The 21,899-nt window shown below is 37.1% G+C and overlaps 1 protein-coding gene across 3 annotated transcripts in view; it reads left to right on the top strand.

Annotated features, from left to right (window-relative positions):
* Window positions 1–20,697, top strand: part of COBLL1 (cordon-bleu WH2 repeat protein like 1) — a 58,036-nt gene extending 37,339 nt beyond the window's left edge. For all 3 annotated transcript variants that reach the window (XM_027911490.1, XM_027911491.1, XM_027911489.1), the window contains 7 exons: window positions 2,184–2,328; window positions 3,387–3,455; window positions 8,850–9,108; window positions 11,546–11,631; window positions 13,013–14,640; window positions 15,267–15,449; window positions 18,400–20,697. In XM_027911490.1, coding sequence (XP_027767291.1) covers window positions 2,184–2,328; window positions 3,387–3,455; window positions 8,850–9,108; window positions 11,546–11,631; window positions 13,013–14,640; window positions 15,267–15,449; window positions 18,400–18,486 — 2,457 coding nt within the window. In that variant the 3' untranslated portion in view covers window positions 18,487–20,697. The remainder of the gene's footprint in view (window positions 1–2,183; window positions 2,329–3,386; window positions 3,456–8,849; window positions 9,109–11,545; window positions 11,632–13,012; window positions 14,641–15,266; window positions 15,450–18,399) is intronic.
* Window positions 20,698–21,899: the final 1,202 nt, after the last annotated feature.

Genomic DNA, 21,899 nt, shown 5'->3' with positions numbered 1-21,899 from the left:
TTATGCTGAGAACATTATTCCCCCCCCCCCGACGCTCGTTCTGTGCAGAAGAGAACTCTGGTGACATCTGTTTGGCTGAGCGAGTGTGCGCAGAGCTCTGAGCCAGCAGAGTCAGCTGAGGGAGCCTGTGTGAAGCAGACGAGGGTGAGACCTTTGAGCAGAGAAACGTGTCTTTGTGCAGAACAGAGGGGCTGCAGCCAGCAGCTACCAGAGAGGAGACAAATAGAACTGCCCAAATGCAAGGAGGAAGTACTTTAGCAACAAAAAACCCCCTCATTTGGGGAAATAATATTGTATTTGACATCCTCTCCTGAATAAATTCAAAGGCTGAATATTAATTGTTTTTCCTTTTTAAGAACTATTTGGGAACTGTGAATATGAAACTATAAAAGTGTAAAGTGATTTTTGTTGTGTGACATTATAATCGAGAAACTGACTTGTTTAAAGACTATTCAAGCATGCAAGTATTTTTAATTAGGAGTAGAGTATGTCCCTATCCTCTGGTGTTCTTAAGAACATTTCACCTTGTGATTTGTGTTTTCTCTTTAAAGCCCTGAGTTCTGCTTTGCTGTAAAAGATTTGAGTTGCTTGCTTTGGCAAGTGGTTTTGTTTTGGTTTTTTTTTTAGGGTGATGGGTAGAAGAATTGTGTGAACATTTTGGACAGTGTTGCTCCTTACAGTGCAGTAAAATATCTAAGGATTTCTCATACCTTATATCAAGGTGGGACAAATCAGATGACCGAGTGTGCTCAGGGTGGCTCAGAGGATAGTTTTCATTATTCCAGTTCATTCATTCAAGTATTGAGATCTAACAGGAGCTGCCATACACTGCCTGACAGACATTTTGTGCCAGTATCTTTTCTCTTGTGAGTAATTTTCTTTATAGATTTGATTGTATACAATCAAATACTCTAGCTTTTGCTCTTTAATATCCTGCTTACTGTAGGATATGTATTTCTTCAGTGGTAGCTTTCTAAATACTAGCATCTTTTTCCATGGAAATTAACACTGTCAGCAGTTCCGTTGTCTGTGATGCTTTCAAAAGGATTGCCCATGAAACAAGAATCTGTAGGTGTTTTTGTACCATCTCTGTTCCTCGATAGCTGCTTTGTGCTGTGGGCTGGTTAATTGATGCACAGAGTTCTCTGAAGATGACCCCTCCATCCAGTTGCTGTGTGGATCCTTCTAGTCAGAAATAAATGCTACTGCTGAATTTTATCATATTGTTGAGTAGAAAGTGATAGGGATCAGAATTACTACAGAAAAAATCATCTATGTCTAGTGCAAAATGCATTCTTTTATTGCTGGGATCCTGAACATTGTCATTGTAATAACTGTGGATATAGAAGGTTACTTCAGCATAAGGCAAACTGCAATTAGGAATGGCAGGCAAATTTACAACCACTGTCTTTGAGACAGAGAATGTGTTTTTAGAACAACTTAAAAAGCAGTTGGGCTGCTATATCATAAAAATATGAGATCTTTAAGAGGTATCCTTTGTCCATTTTTAATGGTTTTGATTATTTGTGAATTAAGAACTTTTTTACTTTTGCTACAATAAAAAGGACATTACTACACTGCAACATCAGTAGGTACTGTAATTATTGTTTTGCAACTTACTAAAATTTAACTTTGATAAGTATTATAGGATAGTTGTACTTTCTAATACAAGTTTCCAAATTGGGCATTCCAAAAATTTCAATGAAAGTTCAAGTATTTCAAGGGGGAAAGGAATTCCTAGTAATTGAGTATACAGCCCAATTAGGACTGCTGTTGAAGGAATGGAGAAGAAAATGTGTTCTGTCGTTGCAGTGGGGTGTAGTTGAAGCTTCTTTCTACAGTGATTTTAGCTACTTTTAGAAAATAATTATTTTTGGGTTTGTAGAATAGCCTTTGGGCATAAAAGAATTCAAATTCTCATTTATACTATATGTAACAACTGATTTTCTTTTACTGATCCATGTTGCACCTCTGTGAATATATTCAATTACTGTAGAAAATTTTTTTTTTTTTAAAGAACTCCTTGGAGGAATTAAATGAAAAACATAATACATTTGGTAATAGATATATATTCTCTCTTTCCCAAATGTATATTATAAATACTTCTGGAGAATAATTACTAAAGCCATTTTGCTGTTTTTCATTGATTGCTAATAATCTTCCTCCCCTGTCTCCCTTCCCAGGCCCCTCCAGGATTAGTACGGAAAGGTTCCCTGCCGCTCAGTGACACTGCTTCCGTGAACTCCTCTCTAAGGAGGATGAAGCGCAAGGCGCCCTCACCACCCTCCAGAGCACCAGAAGATCAAAGTGAAAGCAGTAATGAGCCTGGTAATCTTTTTATGCTGTTTAATTGGAAGGCAACAGAAAGTATAGCTGTTTGGCTAAACATTAAAGCAACACCACCTTATGAGGCAAGAATTTCAAGTTAAAATATGAGTACCAAACCTCTTCAGGTGGTAAGGAGCTGGTTTATGGGACTGGCTTGTGTAATGTGGTGTGTGGTGTGAGCTGGCACAGGAAGGACACAGGAGCAACCACAGAACTGCAGATGCAAAGGGTAGATTAATTTTTGATACCTCATCGACAGGGGAAACCTTGGAGCAGCACCTGGGCAGAGGCACCCGAGCAGGGACGCAGAGCTCGGTCCGTGCGAGGGACTGACAAACCTGCTGTATTCCCTCTGTGTCAGGGCTTCTCACAGGAGTAGTTTACCAACCACTGCGCTTTGATCTTTGCCACAGCAGGGCAGGGATCTCCAGCACGTTCCATGAGGTGCCTTGTGAATCTATCGCAGGCCTGTGTTATCTAAACACAGGTATTCTGCCTGTCAAACACACAAGACTAAACAACAATTAGTATCATATATGGGGTTCTTTGCACTCCTGCTGCAAATCACTTGAGCATGTTTACAGTCCTCCTCACCAGTCTTCCGTTATTTTTCCACAAGTGTGAGGAAGGCAGGTGTTTAGAGCATGCAGATCAGAAAAACACAGTCAATGCCAAATTAATTGTAGTTAGGTTAAGTAGAAAATTGTGTTTGTGTTACTCAGATGGACTGCTTGGGGTGGGGAGAAAAGATTAGCTTCTCTGTATCAGAGAGGGTATAACAGGAAATGGACTGCCAAGAAGAATCTTAGGGAAAGTTTTATGTTAGTTTTTTTGTGATTCTTCTATTTGATAAAAAATTCAGTTGTCTGGTTCAAAAATACCTAAGAGTTGAGATTAAAATATCTGGAAAATGTGACAATGAGCAATAGTTGCTTAAGAGAAATGTATTTCTTGAAGAACTCAGTAGAGTAAGACCATAATCTGACAATTTATCTAGAACTTTCGTTGGTGCAGAAATTGAGAGGAAATAAAAGAGCTTGTTGCTTCACTTTTTGCAGTAACGGAGACAACAGAATCAGCCTCCACTAAAGTGGAAGAAAGAACCACCGAAATGCAGCCTGACACAGGTTGGTTCTTTTTCTAAAAGTGTTGATAAAATCTACTTCATAGCAAATTATGGTAATTCATATCAATAAGTTACAATACAGTAGATGTGTCATAAAAATAGAACTAATTTTAATTGTTCAGATCACTTAACTTTTTCCTTGAAGTACAAATATGGCTTTCTAAAATAAAGATGTTTTAATGTCTACAGAAACACATCCAATGTATTTTGTAGTGGTATCTGGGCTTTACATTTAATAAATTAAACATTGTCCCTGTTTTCCCACCTCCCTCACAAGTCGTAGAGAAGAACTAGACATAATTTCTGTGGTTTTTCTTTTTTTTTGTTCCTCATAACAAATCTTTCAAAACCTAAAGCCCAGTCTGGTTTTTTAGAGCCCTGCCTTGTGCTGGCCTTGACTTGTGTAACCCGGGGGCAGAAGCAAATCTGCGTCTGCCTTTTGGTTGGCATCTGAACAGCCTTTGAAAACATAAGTTTTAAATTAGACTGAATGCATAAGTAGCTGCTCAAATGTTATTTGTTGGATGTTATGGAAAAAATGTGATATATGAAAGTATAACTGTTCAAAATACAATTATTTAGCTGCTGAACAGAATGCTTTTTTAATTTAGGCAGTTTGTACTGTGAAGTACTTTTGTTTGTAAGCACCAGACTGTAGGGTTCAGATACAGGGTACAGCATCTAGAAGTCTTCTAAAATTTTTAAAAGCTTCTAGAATAATCAGTGCCAGTGCAGTCTGGAAAAATCACTCTTCAACGCATTACTCTAAGAATGAAATCTATAAATGCTAAGCCTGTGGAGTGCCACTGGCATTATATGAGGCTAAACACTCAGTTTCTTTGCTAGTTCTCCAGCTGTTTTATTCAGGATACCAGTGTACCAGTCAAATTGGTTGGACTAAGAAAACACAAATGTACCACAAAAACTGAAAAAGTCACCTGCTAAGACGTTAGGGCTTTGGCAAAGTGAAAAAAATGAAGATCAGTAATCAGTAAACTTGGGCTTGGTTTGTGTTTAGGGCACTTTATTTAAATTGTCAGAAAAGACATTAAGTAGAAAGAACATAATACATGAGAGTGGGAACCTATACGGTGCAGTCTGAGGCTGAAGATGTAATGAGGCTGTAACCTTTCCTTTTCCTAGTTGTAGCAGATGAAGGAGAGTAATCACTTCTGAGTTATGTTTATTATGACTTAATTTTCTGTGTTGAAAACTGTTAATCTACATGCAGTGGGTCTAAGATGATAAGCAAGGTTATCATACTGGGATTTAAGTTTTTTTGTTTCCTTGTATTTGTTTCTATCTTAAGATTATAGATCTGTGCTAGAATTTCTGCAGTTCCCATCACTATAATGTCCCAGTGCTGTGTAAATAAACAGCCCTGAACTTCATAGAAATGGCTGTTTGTTTTTCCATAGATTTAGGAACCTCTGCTTGAGGCATTGGAGTTCTATAATTAAATATTTCAATTTAAACTGTAATAAAAAGAAATAGAAAAATGTAGTCATCTTCACTGGGCTTAGAACAGTCTGTGTTGAGCCCTAGGATTTACCTCTGCAGTTAGTGTTAGGCTTCATTCTCTAGTTCTCCTGCTGTCTTCATGCAATGGCCTTTGCTGAACACTTAATGTAGTGCAGTATTTTAAAATGTAGAAACAAGTCACATAGCACAGCTTCGTGGCCTCTTTTTTTTTTTTTTTTTTCCTCATGGGATACTGCTGCTCTCTGGTGGCATCTCTGAAACTGTCCTGAGGCCTATGTATAAAGGGTCCTTTAGCAAAGCCCCTCCTGCTATGAGAGCCCATATTAACCTGTGGCACAATCAGCTGCAGTCACTTGTCCTATGCCTGGTCTGAAAATTATGGGCATTTGGGTATTGTTTTAAATGGATAAACTAGTTTAATATCTTTTTAATTGTGAAGTTGGACATAATTTTAACATTTAAAAAAACCTGCAGTTCCTTTCATTTGGATTAATACTGCTTTAATTGTCGAGCTTCTGGGAAGCATTGTGAGTTTTTGTTTGGCTGTGACTGGCATTCCAAAGTAGTTCTGTTATCCATTGCTACTTTTGCAAATAAGCAAAAAAACCCCGAAGCTAAGCTGCAAATACAGTGTTACCTTCTGCCCTAAAATGAACCATTACAAATATTCAATTTGGTCTATGTTAGCTATGCACTACTTAGATGCACACACATTATGTGAAGCTGTATAATATGGAATAGGCAACATTTCTATTGCAAAATGACAGCTTTCCCATGGTGTAAAAAGCCTGTACCTTGACAAAAATACTTTGAAGGCTCACATCTACTAGAATAAACCTTGACAGAGAATTAATTTGAACATTTGGGATTATAAAAAACAATTTTCTTTCTCAGTTATGACTTTTGTTTCCCTTCCCAAAGTTTAATTAATGCTTAGTCTTTTTTTTTTTTTTCACCAGGGAAGAAGGTAAAATGGTGTTTAAAAAAATATTTTGAAATTACAGATATTTAAATAACTTTCCATCAAAACAAATTCCTTGCTATAATCCTATTGGTTACAGTATCTCTTAAGAACCTTGTTATGGGCTGTAGAGTCAAGAGCAGATTTGCATGATGTAGTCAAGCAGCACCAGCCTGTTCTCTGCAGGGCAAAGAGTGTTCTTGCTACTGAAAGGAGACTTGCAGTTGGTATGTCAGTCATCTCATCCGGTGTATCTTCAGTGTCAGGGTGGAGGCTTTAACAATGTTGTTTTAGGGCTAATTAAAACCCAATGACTAATGTTCAGGGAGCATAAACTATATGCAGATACAAATGCAATAGTTATTGCATATGGAACTACATGTAGAGTGTATAGGCAATAAGGCAACAGCGTGTAGCCAGTATTGCTGTAAGTTTTTCCCAGCGATATGATGCATGTAAAAGCTGTAGACTGACGATTTGGAAATAAGTAAAAATCTGAACTGCTCCCCTGGGGAGTTAACTGCATGATGTGTGTGAAGGATGGTTGTTAAATATTGTTTGTGTATCAAATGCATTCAGACTTTATTCTGCTGCAGCAGTGGTGGCCCAGGCTTGGAATGAGATCCAGTAATAGATGAAAACCCACTAGCAAGCAAGGCTGATCCAATACTGGCAAATGAAGCAAAGCACTTTGGAAAAAGTGTGAGGGTTGTTTTTGTTTATTGTCGATTTGTAGGTCAGGTTAGTCCACTCCAAAGCTTGGAAGATTTTCTAGCACAGCAAAGAAGAACATAATTTCATATAGTAGGAATGTCGGGAATGTCTCCTACCAACCCAAGCAAAGTTTCCATCCCATGAGTATAGATACAACTCAGCCTTTGTTACACTCCTCTCCAGAGGAAAAGCAGCAGAGAGATGACAGCAGTGCCTGGGCAAAAAGCCACAGCAGCTCGAGAATGCTTCCATTTCTCTTGTCAGAAGTCCTGGCTGTGCTTTGTTTGTATAATTCAGGTTTCCATAGAGTATTTAGACTGAAAATTATATTCTTTGTTCCTGTGGGTGGTGATGGCTCAGGCCCATGGCATAATAGTTCTCACCAGTGAAGGAGGCACTGTTCCTTAGAGCCTGTTATGGGCTGTGGAATTGTCTCAGCAGGTTTGATTTTTACTCACATTCTTTTATGCTTTGTTGTGCATTCTGACGTATGGATTTATCTTTGCACACATAAAGTAACACTGCCATCCATAAGATGATCTCCTTAAGTATTAGGTTGCTGGGTATGACTTTTCCCTAGGTGGAGATGAAAGGGGTTGGCAGCAGGTGAGAGGGAGAAAAGGCCCTCGAGACTAGTAAATTCTTAGGAGTCCCTGTAATACCAGTGTGGCATATTTGTATGTACCTGTGCTGAAACCTCATGGAAGGAGCTCAACTGCACCCTTTACAGTCTTGCCTTTCTTTCCCTGGGGATCTAAATCTCCTCTGCGTTCAGCACTATGGCACATGTTGATCACATTGCTTAATGTATAACTACAAAGCGTTATTACAAAAATGCAATATAATATCAAGAACTAAATGGTGAAGTGCTTGGCTTTTGTAGTTAGTGTGATATAGTGAATGGGTAACTTTGTTATTACTGAACTCTTAATTAATGACCCTATTGGGAAAATCCAAGTTTCTGTTCTGTACTGAGCCTTTCTCCAGTATAGACAGTCCTCTCATTACTTTTCTATAACAGTGACTTCTCAAGAAGTACTGGAATTGAGTGGATCTTAACCACTACTAAAAAAAGTCAGTCTAAGATTTTTTTGTACTCTGGGATTTGAGACTCTCCAGTATTCCTTGCTTTTTGTTTTGATTGTTGGCTTGGTTCACACTTGGAAATTTACTGATACTACTTAGAAAAGTCTGAAATGTAATTGCCCAAGTGCAAAGCCTGTACCTGGCAGGTATCAATGCACCCAAAGCTGACAGGTCAGGCCAAGTACACTCAGTTGTTCCCAGTAGCCTTCCACAGTACTATATTGCACTATATGGATGGAATTACTATCTTTGTATATAGAATTCCAGTTTAAAAGCCAAGAGGTTTATTGTATAGCCTACTTACTAATATTTGATAAATGTGAATCATCATCTTGTGATAAGAATATATTGCTGGCAGGGAAGTAAAGCAAGTGATGGTTAATCCTTCTGAAAAACAGAATAGGTGCATTTATTACTTCAACTTCAGGTATGCTGATTTATGTGTCCCAATCTACAAACTAAACTTTTTAGTTTTAACTATACTCTGGCTGTAAAATGTTAGTATTTTTATGGATTAACACTTTTCTATGAACTTTTTTTTCTACTGTAACATGAGACTCTGCGCAAGACACTTCCAAATATTTTTTAATACATTTAGGATGGTTCTGAGACATTTTTGATAGTGATGGTGAAACTTGTTCAAACCACGGGCAGAATTGGTATTTGGTTTGCTCTTTAGTCCTCTAACATTCCTATTCTATAGACAAACTGTGTGTTTTAAAAATCACTGGAGAGCTAATGGAAGTATAAGACATCTGGGGAAAAGAAACTGTCTGCCTCCATGAAACTTGGGATTAAGAGAACGTTAAATATATTTTGATGTATCTTAATCCAGTACTTGGGTTGAAAAAGGAAAATGTTATACAATAGTTACAGATGCAGAACTAGATGTGTAAAAAGAGAGAATTGGAAAGAACCAGAGAATACTGTGAAGTTGAAAGTCTGAATGGGTCTCTCTTTTTTCCTCCCCTTCTTATTTTTTTTCAAACTTATCTGAATTATGAAAACAGTCAGTTTTCTCTCTTCAAACTACTTAGGCTGCCTTCAACAGTCCTTTTGTGTCTAGGCCCTGCAATGAGAGCTGGGGGTTGTTTTGGGTTTTGTTGGGTGTTGGTTTTTTTTGCTTTCTTTTGTTTTCTCTTGTAAGTGTAGGTGTAAGGAGTGCAGAACACAACCTGGAAGAAATTGATGAAAGGGAAGAGATAAGTGTGCAACAGAGAGAGGACAGTGAAAGTACCAGTACCTCTCCCAGGACAGGAGAGGTTACTGCAGCCTTCAGCTCTGCTGAGGTACCACTGGAAAATGAAAAAAGTGATCCTGCTCTATCAGCTCCTGTTCCTGGCAGTGTTTCTGTAGACAACTCGCAAAGCTTCAAGGAAGAAAAACAAGAAAATATGAGCACAGATGGCAAGTAAGTACGTTTTGTGACAAAGAAAGGAGCACTGGGGAGGCAATGGGGGAGGCAAATGAAACACAGTGCTGTTTCATTGTAGAGCACAGAATAGAGAATTGTGAGAGGAATGAGCTTTAATATGCTTAGCTTTCATTGTAGCACTCTTCTGTGCACAGTAATTCATGAAGCTTTCCAACAAAAATGACAATGAAGTGTTCTGCAGGCTATTCTGTTTAAGCCTCCCTTTCCTTACTACTCAAACAGCTGGACCCCAGAAAAGCTGAACCCAGCTCTAAAATAACCTACTTACTAGAACAGTATGCTGCAAAAAAAAATTGAGATTGATTAGTTAAATAAAAATACACAAATTCTCTCTTAGAGACGGGGAAAAACGGGTAGATCGGCCATTTCTGGTTTTTTGGGCATGGTTATCTATTGCTTGCATCTTTTTTGGCTTTAATTTTTATTTTTTCTTTTCCTTATATGTTGTCTTGACCTGCCTCAATCTATTTGCTCTCAGGAAAACAATTTAATTCTGCTTTTTTAAAGAATAAACACATTAGTTTCCTTAACTGCTCTTTTTCCCTTCTGTTGATGCTGTACCTTTGCCCTTCAGCATGTTTGTTAAAGTACCTGACTCAGCAGGTTCCCAACATGAGTTAGTGCCTGCTTGAAATAAATGTTGATTGTCCAGAGAAGTCCCATTGTGTTAATGTAATTCACTGTTTCTGTGTTCCCTGGGGCAACTAAACTGGCTACTGTTCCCAAATTAAATTGAAAGAACTATTTCAATTATTGTACTGAAGCCAAAATGTGACTGCCCTAGTAGCCAAGAACTTTCAAGGTAGTAAGGAGAGCTTTGACTTGTATCTGAAGGGGCTTTTTTGTCAGTCCAAGGCCAAATGTGGCTTTGCAAAAATCTTTGATGCTCTGTCCTGACAAATATTGTTCCAGTTGCTTAGGTGTGTCTCCTCTGTGGGGGTCTAATAAGTTGTCTTGAACTTATCAGACCTTTATTATTGGGCCAGTTTGGGGTAGTTGTCCAGGGGTTTTTTTCCCCACCCCATCAGTGAATTTGCAGTAGCCTTTCACGCCTTATAATCCTGGTGAGTATCATCTAGCCTGTATTGTGCTCCAGCTTTAGAGTTTGGCAGTTGTTTCCTGAAATATCACAGGGATTCCAAAATAAGGACTAGGGTTTCTCTGACGTTATATTTCTGGAAAACTTTTGATAATTCAGATCTTTTGTATAAGATCTAGTTACTTTGAGAAGTATTTTCTTTAATCAAAGCAGGGAAGTATGTGTAATGTTCCAGTCAAAACCACTAATTGCTGTAATGATACTCTGTGGTGGTTTGTGGCTTTTGGGTTTGGTGGTTTTTGATTATTGTTTTCTATTAAAAGACAATTCAACCTGTTGTTAATAGTTGTAGCTCAGTCCCTCAGCTGTGTTAAAAGAAATGAAGATAAAAAAGAGTACAGAGTGCAGGGCTGAGCTTTAACTTTCTTCCAACAATAGTTTTCAGAGCATACACTCCTGTTAAGTGGTTTATTGGACAGTTATAGTATATTTGGTACTATAAAGCAGCATGTGCATGAATGGTTATTGAGAAATTTATGATTTTAAATGATTCAAAGCAGATGTAAGGCACTGGTTTCTGACAAATAATGCATTTGATGTGGCAAATGAATTGGAATCTTCATAATGCCAGTATTTCTAACTACAGAAAGTACAAAGATGGAAGTTGAAAGTTCTAATAACTTTCTGTAGAGAAATTTTAAGTATTTTTGCCCTTTTCATTTACCTTTTTAATCCAAGGACTTAATATTCCCCCCCTTATTCAACATGTTCAGTTCTCTTGTCCGCCATGATCTGAGAGGAACAGATACTATATGCATTTGTAAAATACTTAGTATGCAAGTAATATGTTTGAGGGATGTTTCTTTGCTGTTCTTCAGGTATTGCTGGAAAGGGACTATTTTGAAAAGTCTGTCCTGCACAGTTCATGTGTTCATACACAGCATCTCACTCAGCTTCCTGTGTATTGTGGTGTGCACAAAATCAAGGGCACATTCTAGATGTCAGGAATGTCAGAACACTTCACACTAATATTGTTGTATGAGTGATAAACCATTGTGGATTGTTACTGGAAAGGGGCTTGTTCAGACTGCACGTGTAAGCAAAAGGAGGGGGAGAAGAGAAAGGAAAACTGATCATCTGCTTACACAGAAGCAAGTGGAGCTGCTTGTCATTTTGGTAGAATATCATGGCAGCATTTCCTCTTGTTTTATAAAAAATAAAATAATCTATTCTGTCGAGTGTTCCAGTGTTTGGCAGAGTGATTCTATTTTGTCCATCTGTGTTTGGAGAATATTGCCAGTTCTCTTGCATCGTTTCTTGTGTTTACTGAAATGAATGATACCAGCATATTTAATGTACTGTTGTGCTTTGCAGAGGACTACAGACTAAGATAAGCAGTGAGGATGCTGAATTTGAAAAAGACAGGAAGCTTGAAATTTTAGATGAAAATAAAACCAATGGTGAGTAGTTCCCACTCATTTTTATTACTTCAAAGCAAGGTTCAAGAGAACTTTTCTATTCCTTTGAAGAAATGACAATACAGTCAACTCTTGAATTGTTATCATCAGACTATTTTCTTTACGCTCTCTCTAGCTTTGGTGTATTCTCTTTGAGATGAGGTGGCAAGAATTGGATGCAGAGGTTTTTTTTTGGAGGAGGTATTTTTGGTATGTTTTTGTTATAGCAGTAGTCAAAGCTGTGTCGTGCTGTTGTAGGGTGGGATGGGTGGGACAGTGCCAAGGAGAGGGAAGGCTGGACACAGAGGTTATCCTGCCACGTGGGGTGCCATGGGTACCATACCCCAGCAGAGAAGAAGAGGCTATCATTTGTTCTTTGCTTATGAAATTAGTGTGAGTTTTCTGCCTGAAAATGCAAATGTTTTTAAACACAAATAGAAGAAAGTGACACCCTGATCTGAAATGAAATGACGACATCCTGTGCAGCAAATGGATCATAAATTTTTCTGTGGATTTAGTGACCTGACTGATTTATTTTACCCTTTTGTGACACTGATTTTCAGATTTATATATTAGGCCTCCTATAGTCTATTTATACTCAGTACACCTCTGTTTATAAATCATAACAACACTGCATGAGTCCTGTTTATATGCGATATAAATTTTAGCTTCCATTTTATAACATACTTGAAATGGGGATTTTTTTCCCCCCACAAAATAACCACTTCGAATGATTATTCCTGAAGACTTTAATTTTTCCCAATATTGTGTTTAAAACAATTTGACTCAAAAATTCACATGTTTTGGAGACGATCTCGTGTTCAGTCCAGGGGTAGAAAATTGAATTATCAGACCAACTAAAGAGTAGGAAAAATAGGTTTGGAAAATTGCTCTTGTCCATATTTTTTTTAGTTGTTTCCATGTACAAATACATAAGGTGTAGTTGACAAATAAGATTTGTAACATTAAAACTAAAGAACAGAAGCCACAAATGTGTGGAACTAAATAAAATCTGTATCTAACTTGATAATAAATAGTCCTTAAGCTCTTGAGTCACCGATGCCTATATAATCAACTGAAATTCATTAGCACTTCTAAAATGATTCTAGAATAGTCTTTTTCTATTAAGTCAATGCCTGGCACCAGTTGCCTGTTTATTAAGGAAGAATACCTTGAGTTAGGATACTACTATTTCACAATATTAGTCAAATATACTTGTATCTTTAAAAAGGTTTTAAAAGTAAGTGTTAAGGAAATATTTAATGTCAGTGAGAAGCCAGTCGTTGTAGTTAAATACATTAGATGCAGAGTGTCTTGATGTAAGGAGGAAGATTGAATCTTTTTCACATTTGTATTAATTTTGGAATCTTTCTTTAACTTGAAGATCACAGTGATACAAAACTCCTTCCAACAACAGAAGAAGAGAAAGAACTTCAGACAGCTGAAATTAAACCAGTAGATTTTACAGAAAATAACAAGCTTGAAGTTGACAGACTATCAAACTTCCAGGCATGTAAAAATGACATCTCTGTAAGTCATAGGAATTATCCTCAACTGATGTCGGAAAAGCAAGATGACAAAACAAATCAAACCAATTTGGATACAGTAAAAATGCAGGATGTTGCAATCCAGACAGGTCCTTTGGATAGCAATTTGGGAAGGTCTACTCAGAAAGAAATTATTGTTCCTCAGGGTGTTGAATCATCCATATTCAGAGAACTGGTCCCTGAACACAACACAGATACAAACAACCCCCTTCTTCAAGTGATGCATGGAACGCAGCAAGGGGATGAATATATGTCAGTGGAACAAAATCTTGAGACACAAGAAGTTACCCATGGAAGTGTAATTCCCATAAAAGACCAGAGTCACGTCTGCATAAATGGCAGTAATTTTGTTTCACCAGAAACAACTGCAAAAACTCCAGATGACTTTTCTGTAAAAGGTCACCCTTTTTATAGACAGGAAACCAGACCTAAACCCAAACCTGCTAATGAAATTACAAGGGATTACATACCAAAAATTGGGATGACTACTTATAAAATAGTGCCTCCAAAATTCTTAGAAATAATGAAGAGCTGGGAATCAGAAGTTCCATCAGATGATAAGGATCAAGAGGTGTCTACTTTGGGAGATTCTCTGAAGCAAGAAGACCCCAAAGAATTCGTATTGCAAGCTGAAATTCCTCATCTGTCAAAAAGTGTGGGTCATTTACAGGTTGGTTCACAAAATGAAGCTGCAGCAGCGAATGATCTGCTGCAGAGTGTGAACAGCATTTCTGAACATACTGTGACCTCTGGAGCTGAGATCACTACTGAGAGCAACCAGATGGAAAAGGAGTCTTTCAAGCAGCGTGTCCCACTGATGCTAAGCCTGGGTAATACAAATGCTTCTTCTGAGACTCAGGACAAGTCAAATGCATTAAGTCCTACAACAAAGCCTAGTTCTTTTTATCTGCAGATGCAACGGAGAGCTTCAGGTCATTATGTGACATCTGCAGTTGCCAGAAGTACCATTTGTGCTCCTAATTCAATTCAAAATGAAGCTAAGAGTACAGACATGGGGAAAAAAATCTCATCACCTGATCTGACTTCTTTGGCTTTACATAAAACAAGTATTTCCTCTCCTCCAGCAAATGAAGAAAAAGTTGATGATGGAAAAAACATTGAATCTTCCACTTCTCCTGTTAAAAGCAATAAACCTTCAATTTTTCCCCCCTGTCCTCCAGCACCACTGAACCTAAAAACTCTAAGAACTTTTGCAGTTCCAAAGCCATACTCCAGTTCAAGACCATCCCCTTTTGCTCTTGCTGTCTCCTCTGCGGTCAAAAGGTCACAATCATTCAATAAGACGCGTACAATCACTAGCCAGGCACCTAGAGAGGAATTTCCTGTTGAACTCTCCTCTGCCACTTTGGCAGCTGAATTCTCCTCAGCTACCTCCATGCCTCAAGTGAAAAGCCCTTCCTTACAGACCTTAACAGCCGAGCCACAAAATAGTCTAATGGATAAGGTAAACTTTATTTTTAATACTGGTTGATCCACTGCCATCTAGGGCAACCAGTCTAAAGGCTTGTCTGTGAACTACTTCCTGGTCAGAAAGCGCTATATTTGTACAGTGAAAACACCCGGTGGTGTCCAGCAGTAGCACAGCATTATAATGAAGTACATGAATACGAGGGAATGTTAAAAATGAGAGCAGTATAATTCAGATGATTTGAAATATTTATTTCTTGCCATAATTAGCATCCCCTGCTCTAAAGAACTGTAAATTAAATAGTTGTTTATACTGTGTATACCTATTTTTATGCTTGGAGTGCTTATGATTTGTTCCTTATGGTTCTGTGTGTTAATTTCTTAAATTTAATTCTGAGTGGAGTGATTAGTTTGGCTGGAAGTGATCATGCCACAAACACACTTGAATGGAGGCATAAAATTTTACTGGCATAATTATTGGAGGGAGAAACTGTGTGCTACAGTGGGGATGTGGCTGGTCTCTGAAATCTTGAATCAAGCAAACACTAGAATGGCAGCAGTTTGCTATGCAACCTTGTGCCAGGTTGACTCAGTTTTCCATTTATAAGTAATTCAGATTAAAATTTTTTGGTTTCTTTTTCCTCCCACTTCCTCCCTTTATAGAAAGGCAGCAATGTGAATAGTGAGCAGAAGAGTCAGGCGCAGTCAGGTGCTTCCACTGACCACCCACCCCCTGTCACTAAGAGACAAACCGCGATGACGTTCCCGCGCTCTGACCCAGAACAGATCCACCAGAGCTTGCTGGCTGCAATCCGCTCTGGAGAAGCTGCTGCCAAACTGAAAAGGGTGAGTTTTCATCATTGCATCCATAACAATGAATTCATGGCACTTCCTTCAAAATTACCATACTAATGCCTGACACTAAAAGCAGTTAGCTTTGGCACAAAGTGCTGCCAGGAGGTCTCTTAACAATGGGAAAGGAGGTGGGGAAGAGGGGTCAGTTTTGCAGAGTAAAGGGGTGAATGCACATGCAGAGCTTCAATTGTCTGTCTTTTCAAACACTACAAATGTAATCAAATCTTTCTGAAAGGAAACAGAATTCTCTAGGTTATCAATTAGGCATATCTTTCATAAAATCTGACTTATGTTTGAAATTGTATGGCTTTAGAAAACTGCTAAGCAGCTTCACTCTAGACATGAAGTGCCTGCAATCTTTTACAAACAGATAACACACAGTTCTGAAGACTATTTTCCTATTTATTAAACTTTATCAGATAATTCTTAAATGTTCTTCAAGCCTCCTGCTGCTGTTTGGCATCATTACTAAGACATTTCTCAATGTTTTGTCAACAGTCCTTGTAGGACCATCTTCCTCTACCCTCTCTGGTTAAAACTGGGGCTTAATTTTTCTTTTCTCTCTCCTAAAATTAACCTATAAATGTCTCATTGGATAAAACATTGCACACTTTAAAATTCTGTACTGTTTTAAATTTGCAACGAGAAATCATAGTCTCACACAAACTTTTCTTGACCTTAAATTAGTGTTTTGCATTCTGTATTAAGAAATAATTTCCCATTGCAGAAGTTTAAAGAAATTCAGTAGTTTTCTTTCTCTTTTCTGCTTGAAACTTGAAAGAAACAAATTATGTGAGGTGGGTAGATACAAGGGATTTTTTTGTTTGTTTCTTTTATGGAAGTCTTTGATACCCTCAGGTCAGATTCTTTCAGTGGATGGTCAGATGTTGGAACATTCCATTTGATACATAAAGTTTTGTTTCAGTATAGTAGTACAGCAGCTTCTCTGGGGCTTATAGACCCCCCATGATTTCTACACTGAATAGGAAGATGGAGTTTCCTGGAAAAGTTACAAGCATGATCAACTAGTTTTTGATCTCTAGTCAGTAAAAATGGTATATAATACAAGTAGTATTACTTCTAACTACATGCCATTAACTACAGCCACTTTAAAAACATTATAAGATTTAAGAAAATGCTGTATTGTTTGGAGTCAGAGGTCAAGTCTATCTGTTCTACCAGAAATACTGTTTGAATTTTGTTTGCATGTATTTTCATCAAGACTTTTTTTTCCTCCAATGCATAATTACATTCTGAATAATACCGAACTTTATTTATTTTTTATAGTGTGTCACCTTTGTTTTATGATTCTGTGGGAAACATGCATAGGCATGGCTGTCAGCCCAGTTGCTTCTAACTGTTTTAAAAAATAAAGTCCATAACATACTTTTCAAAATTCAAGAAAACTATTTCTACTAGAAAGAAAATAAGGAAAAACTTTATTATGTAGTTATTAATTCTTTCTTTAATATAAATGTCCTTCATGTAAATTTGACTCATATAGTCTTTATCAGTGTAGGTACAAGAATGGCTTGTGGAAGGGGAGAGTAGTGATAATTGAAGTCAGTTTTCCTCTCCAATTCTCTTCTGTGTGTGGGAGATGTCCTTTTTCAGTGCGCTATGTGTTGAGGCTGGGGTGAGGAGAGGGCTGTAATTTTTAAGGAGAAATTATAATAATGAAGAAGCTGTAACCATAAAGAAGAGCAGTCTGCAGCACAGAAACCTGAAACAGGCCTCAAAAAAACCCTGGAACACAAACAAAATGTAATGAAGAACTCACTGAAGTTTTGCCAAACATAAAATTGTACATGCTGTTCTTCTCACTCTCACCCAGAGCACATATGCTGTGGTACAGGTATGTCTGACAGCAGAAAGAAGTTTCTTGGCCTGTGGCAAATTTAACAAAAACATGGTCTCATTTTATGTTTAACATAGAGAACTGGCAGTAGTAGGATGGAGGAGTGATGCATTTTGTATCAATAACTTATTTTCACCCAAAAGTGATTTTTAGTATTGAAAAGACTTTTAAAATGCATACACCACATCTTCCTATGTATTGTGCTGCACTCAGGAAAAGTAGTGATAATCTGATCCATTAGAATTGTGAGAGAGGTCTGTCAGGTGCTTGCTTCTCTGTGTGAGAATCATTAAAAAATAAAATCCTGGCATCTGTAGCCAAATTCTTTAATTTTTTTTTCCACCCTCTGTTTTACTTGATATGTTGTGAGTATGCAGTGCTGAGATCTGTGGCCTTTTGTGTTGTTGGGCTTTCCTGTTCAATAGGGCCCTCAGTAATTACTAACCTAAAATGGGTCAAGTGAGGTTTCTTTTTAACTAGTTTTTCTCTTGAGAATGTTTTCATTGTGTTTAGTAAACTGTGCTTTGGTATGTGGTTCTCATGGCTATGGAGCCTCCACAGCTCCCATTAACTCCAGTTGGAATTGTTGGTTTATGCAGCTCCAATGAAAATCAGGCCTTTGCTATCTATCATAAGAGTTATGGTTTGCTCCTGATGAAAGAAACATTACCATGGTATAAAGGAGTGTTAGAAAGAAATCAGCTCTATTTAATATTTAATAAAAAGTTTAGTGATGTTCTTCAAGTATTACTTTGCAACTGGGTCTGGAGAAGGACTAAAAATTATTCATGTTTTGAATAGTTAGACATGGAATTTTTAGATAGGATAAATTTTGTTTTTAATAAAATATGTTTTTAGGTAATGCCTTGTATTTCCACTTCTGTAGCATATATGCTTTGTACAGAAATCATATAGGAGGTCATTGACTGCAATGAGAAAAATGCTAACTGAAGTAACAGTATTTCTGTTTCCTTTAAGTAATACTGTGTGACATACTGCAGAGAGAGAAATATGGAAAGTTAGGCTAATATTTCTTTAATATTTTTTCTCTCTCTTTTTTTTTTTTCTCTCCCCTACCTCCAGGTTGGTCCTCCATCAAACACCATAGCTGTTAATGGAAGAGCCAGACTTAATCCTTTGTATTCCACAGAAGCAAAAGCTAATCACTAGATATTATACCAAATATTTTGCACTTTACTCCTGCTTCATAGGCCAACTTTACACTAACTACAAATTTTTGAAAGTGTAAATGCAAGTATATGTTAATATATTTTTGTCAACAGTTATAAGAATTTCAAGCTGTGTCTTTTGATGCCTTGGAAAGATTATTAGCATATGTAAATTATGGTAATATTTTGCCTTTTCCTCTTTATAAAACTGACTGTGCTGCTAAAAAGGTTTAAGAAAAGGTGTAGGTGAGCTTTGCTTATGATAGAAAGAGAATCAAAGAGTTCTGATTTTAGCCTCAAGACTGAACAATATGTAGCACTATGCTGAAATTACAGATTGGAAGCAACCTAAAAATTCTAGATCACATCATTAATTTTCAGTTGTATATTACTTTAACAGATTGTATCAACTTAAATCTACCACATGCTGCCTCTATATTCCTTTATTAAATTAAAATTGTAATTAGTAGAATATCTTAATTAAATGCAATACTTTGTATCTGTCTAAAAAATAGATGGTTTTGTTCCTTTAGCAGAGAGTAACTGGGATACGTGTTTTGATTTTTTTTTAACTCTCCTGTAACTTTTTCCTGGTAGCACACACAAAAAAATCAGGACATAAATTATTGAAAATTTTTTTACTACTTAAAAGCTTTTATTAACAGTAGCACTACATGACATTTCTCTTTGGGTATCTGTATATAGTATTTACCTAGCACTCAGAAAAGCAATACTTTTTGTGAACTACATATATATTAAAGTAGTCATCAGCATATACTCACATACTGATAAAATGCAAATTCCAGTTTTGATACTTAATGAAATAGAAGAAATTTATTTTTTTTTTCACTTGAAGTATAACTAAAGAATGAACTGCTTTGGACTTATTCATGTGAAATATTTTAATCTTAAAACAGCACAATAACGCACTTACAAATCATGCTTGTGTCAGAGACTGTCTATTTATAGATTAAGCATTAAATACCAAGATGGTATTTACATTAAAAGAGAATGCTTTGTGATATATTTTATCTATTTGCATTTCTTGTCAAGATTATACATTTTGGGGAGGGAGTGGAAATATGATAACACCCATGATAAAATAGCTAGATTATGGATACATGCAGGAAGTGCTGGGGTATTTGCCATTTTGAAATATTTTCTTGCTGGACTTGATTCAAATAAAAGTAATTGTATTTCATTTCTCTTCTTTAACAATATATATATTTTGTACTTTAGAAACATTCTGTAACTCAATTTCAGAAACCGATCTATATGTGCATTTCAAAGGGTTATTAATTGTTTGCTGCCAGGCTTTTGTGCAATAATCTCAAAGAGGTCTCGTTACTTTCCACGTACAGAGTCAATTATTGATTACAAGTAACAGTGTTAATGCTGAAACTCTTTAAGAAACATTTTAGTAAATAAAAATTCATAAAGAGGGTTTATGGACATTTGTTCACTGCTGTTCTCTCCTGCTTACTCTACTGTATCTTAGTCCCCTGTCAAAGTGTGTTACCACTTCCGTCTCTTCCTTGTTTTGCCTCCAGTCAAGGGCTTACTCCAAGGGTGGGGGGGAACCCATAGGGTAATTCAAAAAATCTATTTCAGGGTCTGACTGCAAAACAAGGCTTCATCCTTCACTTGAAAACAGTGAGATAGAAGAGATGTGGGGGGGTTTTCTAGTTTCTAACTGGGGCTTACATTCTAGATTTCACTGTGTCTTGAGGGACAGACTTGAAAGTTGTAACTCACTCCTAGGATTCCAGTGTCTGTGTTTGTTGTGGTATTTGAAGTCTGTGTTTTAAGCGTTCCTACACAACATGCTGATCTGTAACTGCCAGAGAGAGGTTGCACTGCAAAACGAGTCTCCTTACGTGTACTTTGGGTGCGATGGGGTTACAGGTTTTTTCACAAACCTTGGTATTCTCTGCTAAGGTGACCAAAGTTATTTCATAAAATCATTTAATCTCCATCTGTGGTAATACAAGTCTATAGGATGTTTCACTTTTTCAACCAAATCAGTAGAGACTGATTATTCTTGTTTTGGGGAAAGTTCAAATAGCCACATTTGTTGCTTTCTTTGGTTTTCAGCACAAAACTGTACTATATGTTTCTTAGTCCCATATGTTAAACTACCTTTTCATGTGAACTCCTGAAGGTAAATATCATCTTATGTATCAGAGATTAAACTAAAACCACCTTGCTTGAATTTTAAGGTTTCTTGTCTGTCACTGAACTTGCTTGGTAACTGAAATGTCTACACATGCTATAGTATTGTGAAACTCTTTAATGAGACTTTCTGTTATAGCTGGCAATACTGTCTAGCAAAACTTTCTCTTTCCCTCTTCTTCCAACATGTGTATGTAAGACATTTTTAAACCTTGCTGTTGTATTTTTAGAGACTTGTTTTTTCTTATACTCTCTTATTAAATTTTACTAGAGAAACTCTTGTTGGTGAACTTGACAGGTTTGTTCAAGTTTTCTAGTGTTTTTAGTAACTGCAAGCCCAGATTAGAAAGCAGTAAATTTTTGTTATGGATGCCTTACATGCACAGTAAACAGACTTGGGTTTGGTCCCAAGTATTCATCGCACATAGTGTATCACGGATGTCGTCCAACAGGAGGCAACTAGTTATGCCATACTTGTTATAATCCCTTTTCTTTTGCATTGCAGTCAAAATGTTTAGGAAGGAAAGTCAGGATATTGAAGTAAGTGATAGTCAGTGTAATTGTCTGAACAAAACAGCTGACCGCAGTGAAAGTGCACTGTGACTTACTGTTATGAGTACTTTGCAGAAGCAGCAGATGTCCATGTAGCACAGTGCCATCTTCATCAAGTTCACATTCCAGGGCTTGGTAAGTAAAGGAGGGCTAGAAAAGCAAAGAGATCTTGTTAGTTGTTATTATAGAAGATTTCTTATTTTTATTTATTCTACAAGAATAAAATTTAGACTACAGATGTACCCTGCAGAAGGGAGGAGTTTTGCTGGAGCAGCATCCCCAGATAGCTTTTGGAAATATTCTTGTGACTAGAGGTTATAAGATCAAGGCAAGAACTCTCATACTTGCAGCTGAAAGATGTTAAACAACTCAGAGTCTCCATTTTTGGGACATATATTCAGTAATCAGTGCCCTAGTTTTTCTAGCTGCTTGTAATTTTAGCATTATTGTAGCATGCAGTATGAAGATCTCTAAGGAAGACATGAAAATTGTGTTGATATGGACCAAGAGGCATTGTATCACACATACTAGGTGAAGCAGGAAAATATAACATAAAAGCAGCTAAGAGAGATCTCAACAAATCAGAGGACTGGGCAGTCACCAACCATATGAAGTTCAACAAGGGAAAGTGCCAGATTCTGCACCTGGGATGGGGCAACCCTGGATCAATGTAGAGACCGGGGAATGAGA

The sequence above is a fragment of the Empidonax traillii genome, unplaced genomic scaffold (assembly GCF_003031625.1).
Source record: "Empidonax traillii isolate 1590-97213 ecotype Southwest subspecies unplaced genomic scaffold, ASM303162v1 scaffold33:size3420811, whole genome shotgun sequence".
NCBI lineage: Eukaryota > Metazoa > Chordata > Aves > Passeriformes > Tyrannidae > Empidonax > Empidonax traillii.
This window is presented reverse-complemented; position numbering and strand designations above follow the sequence as displayed.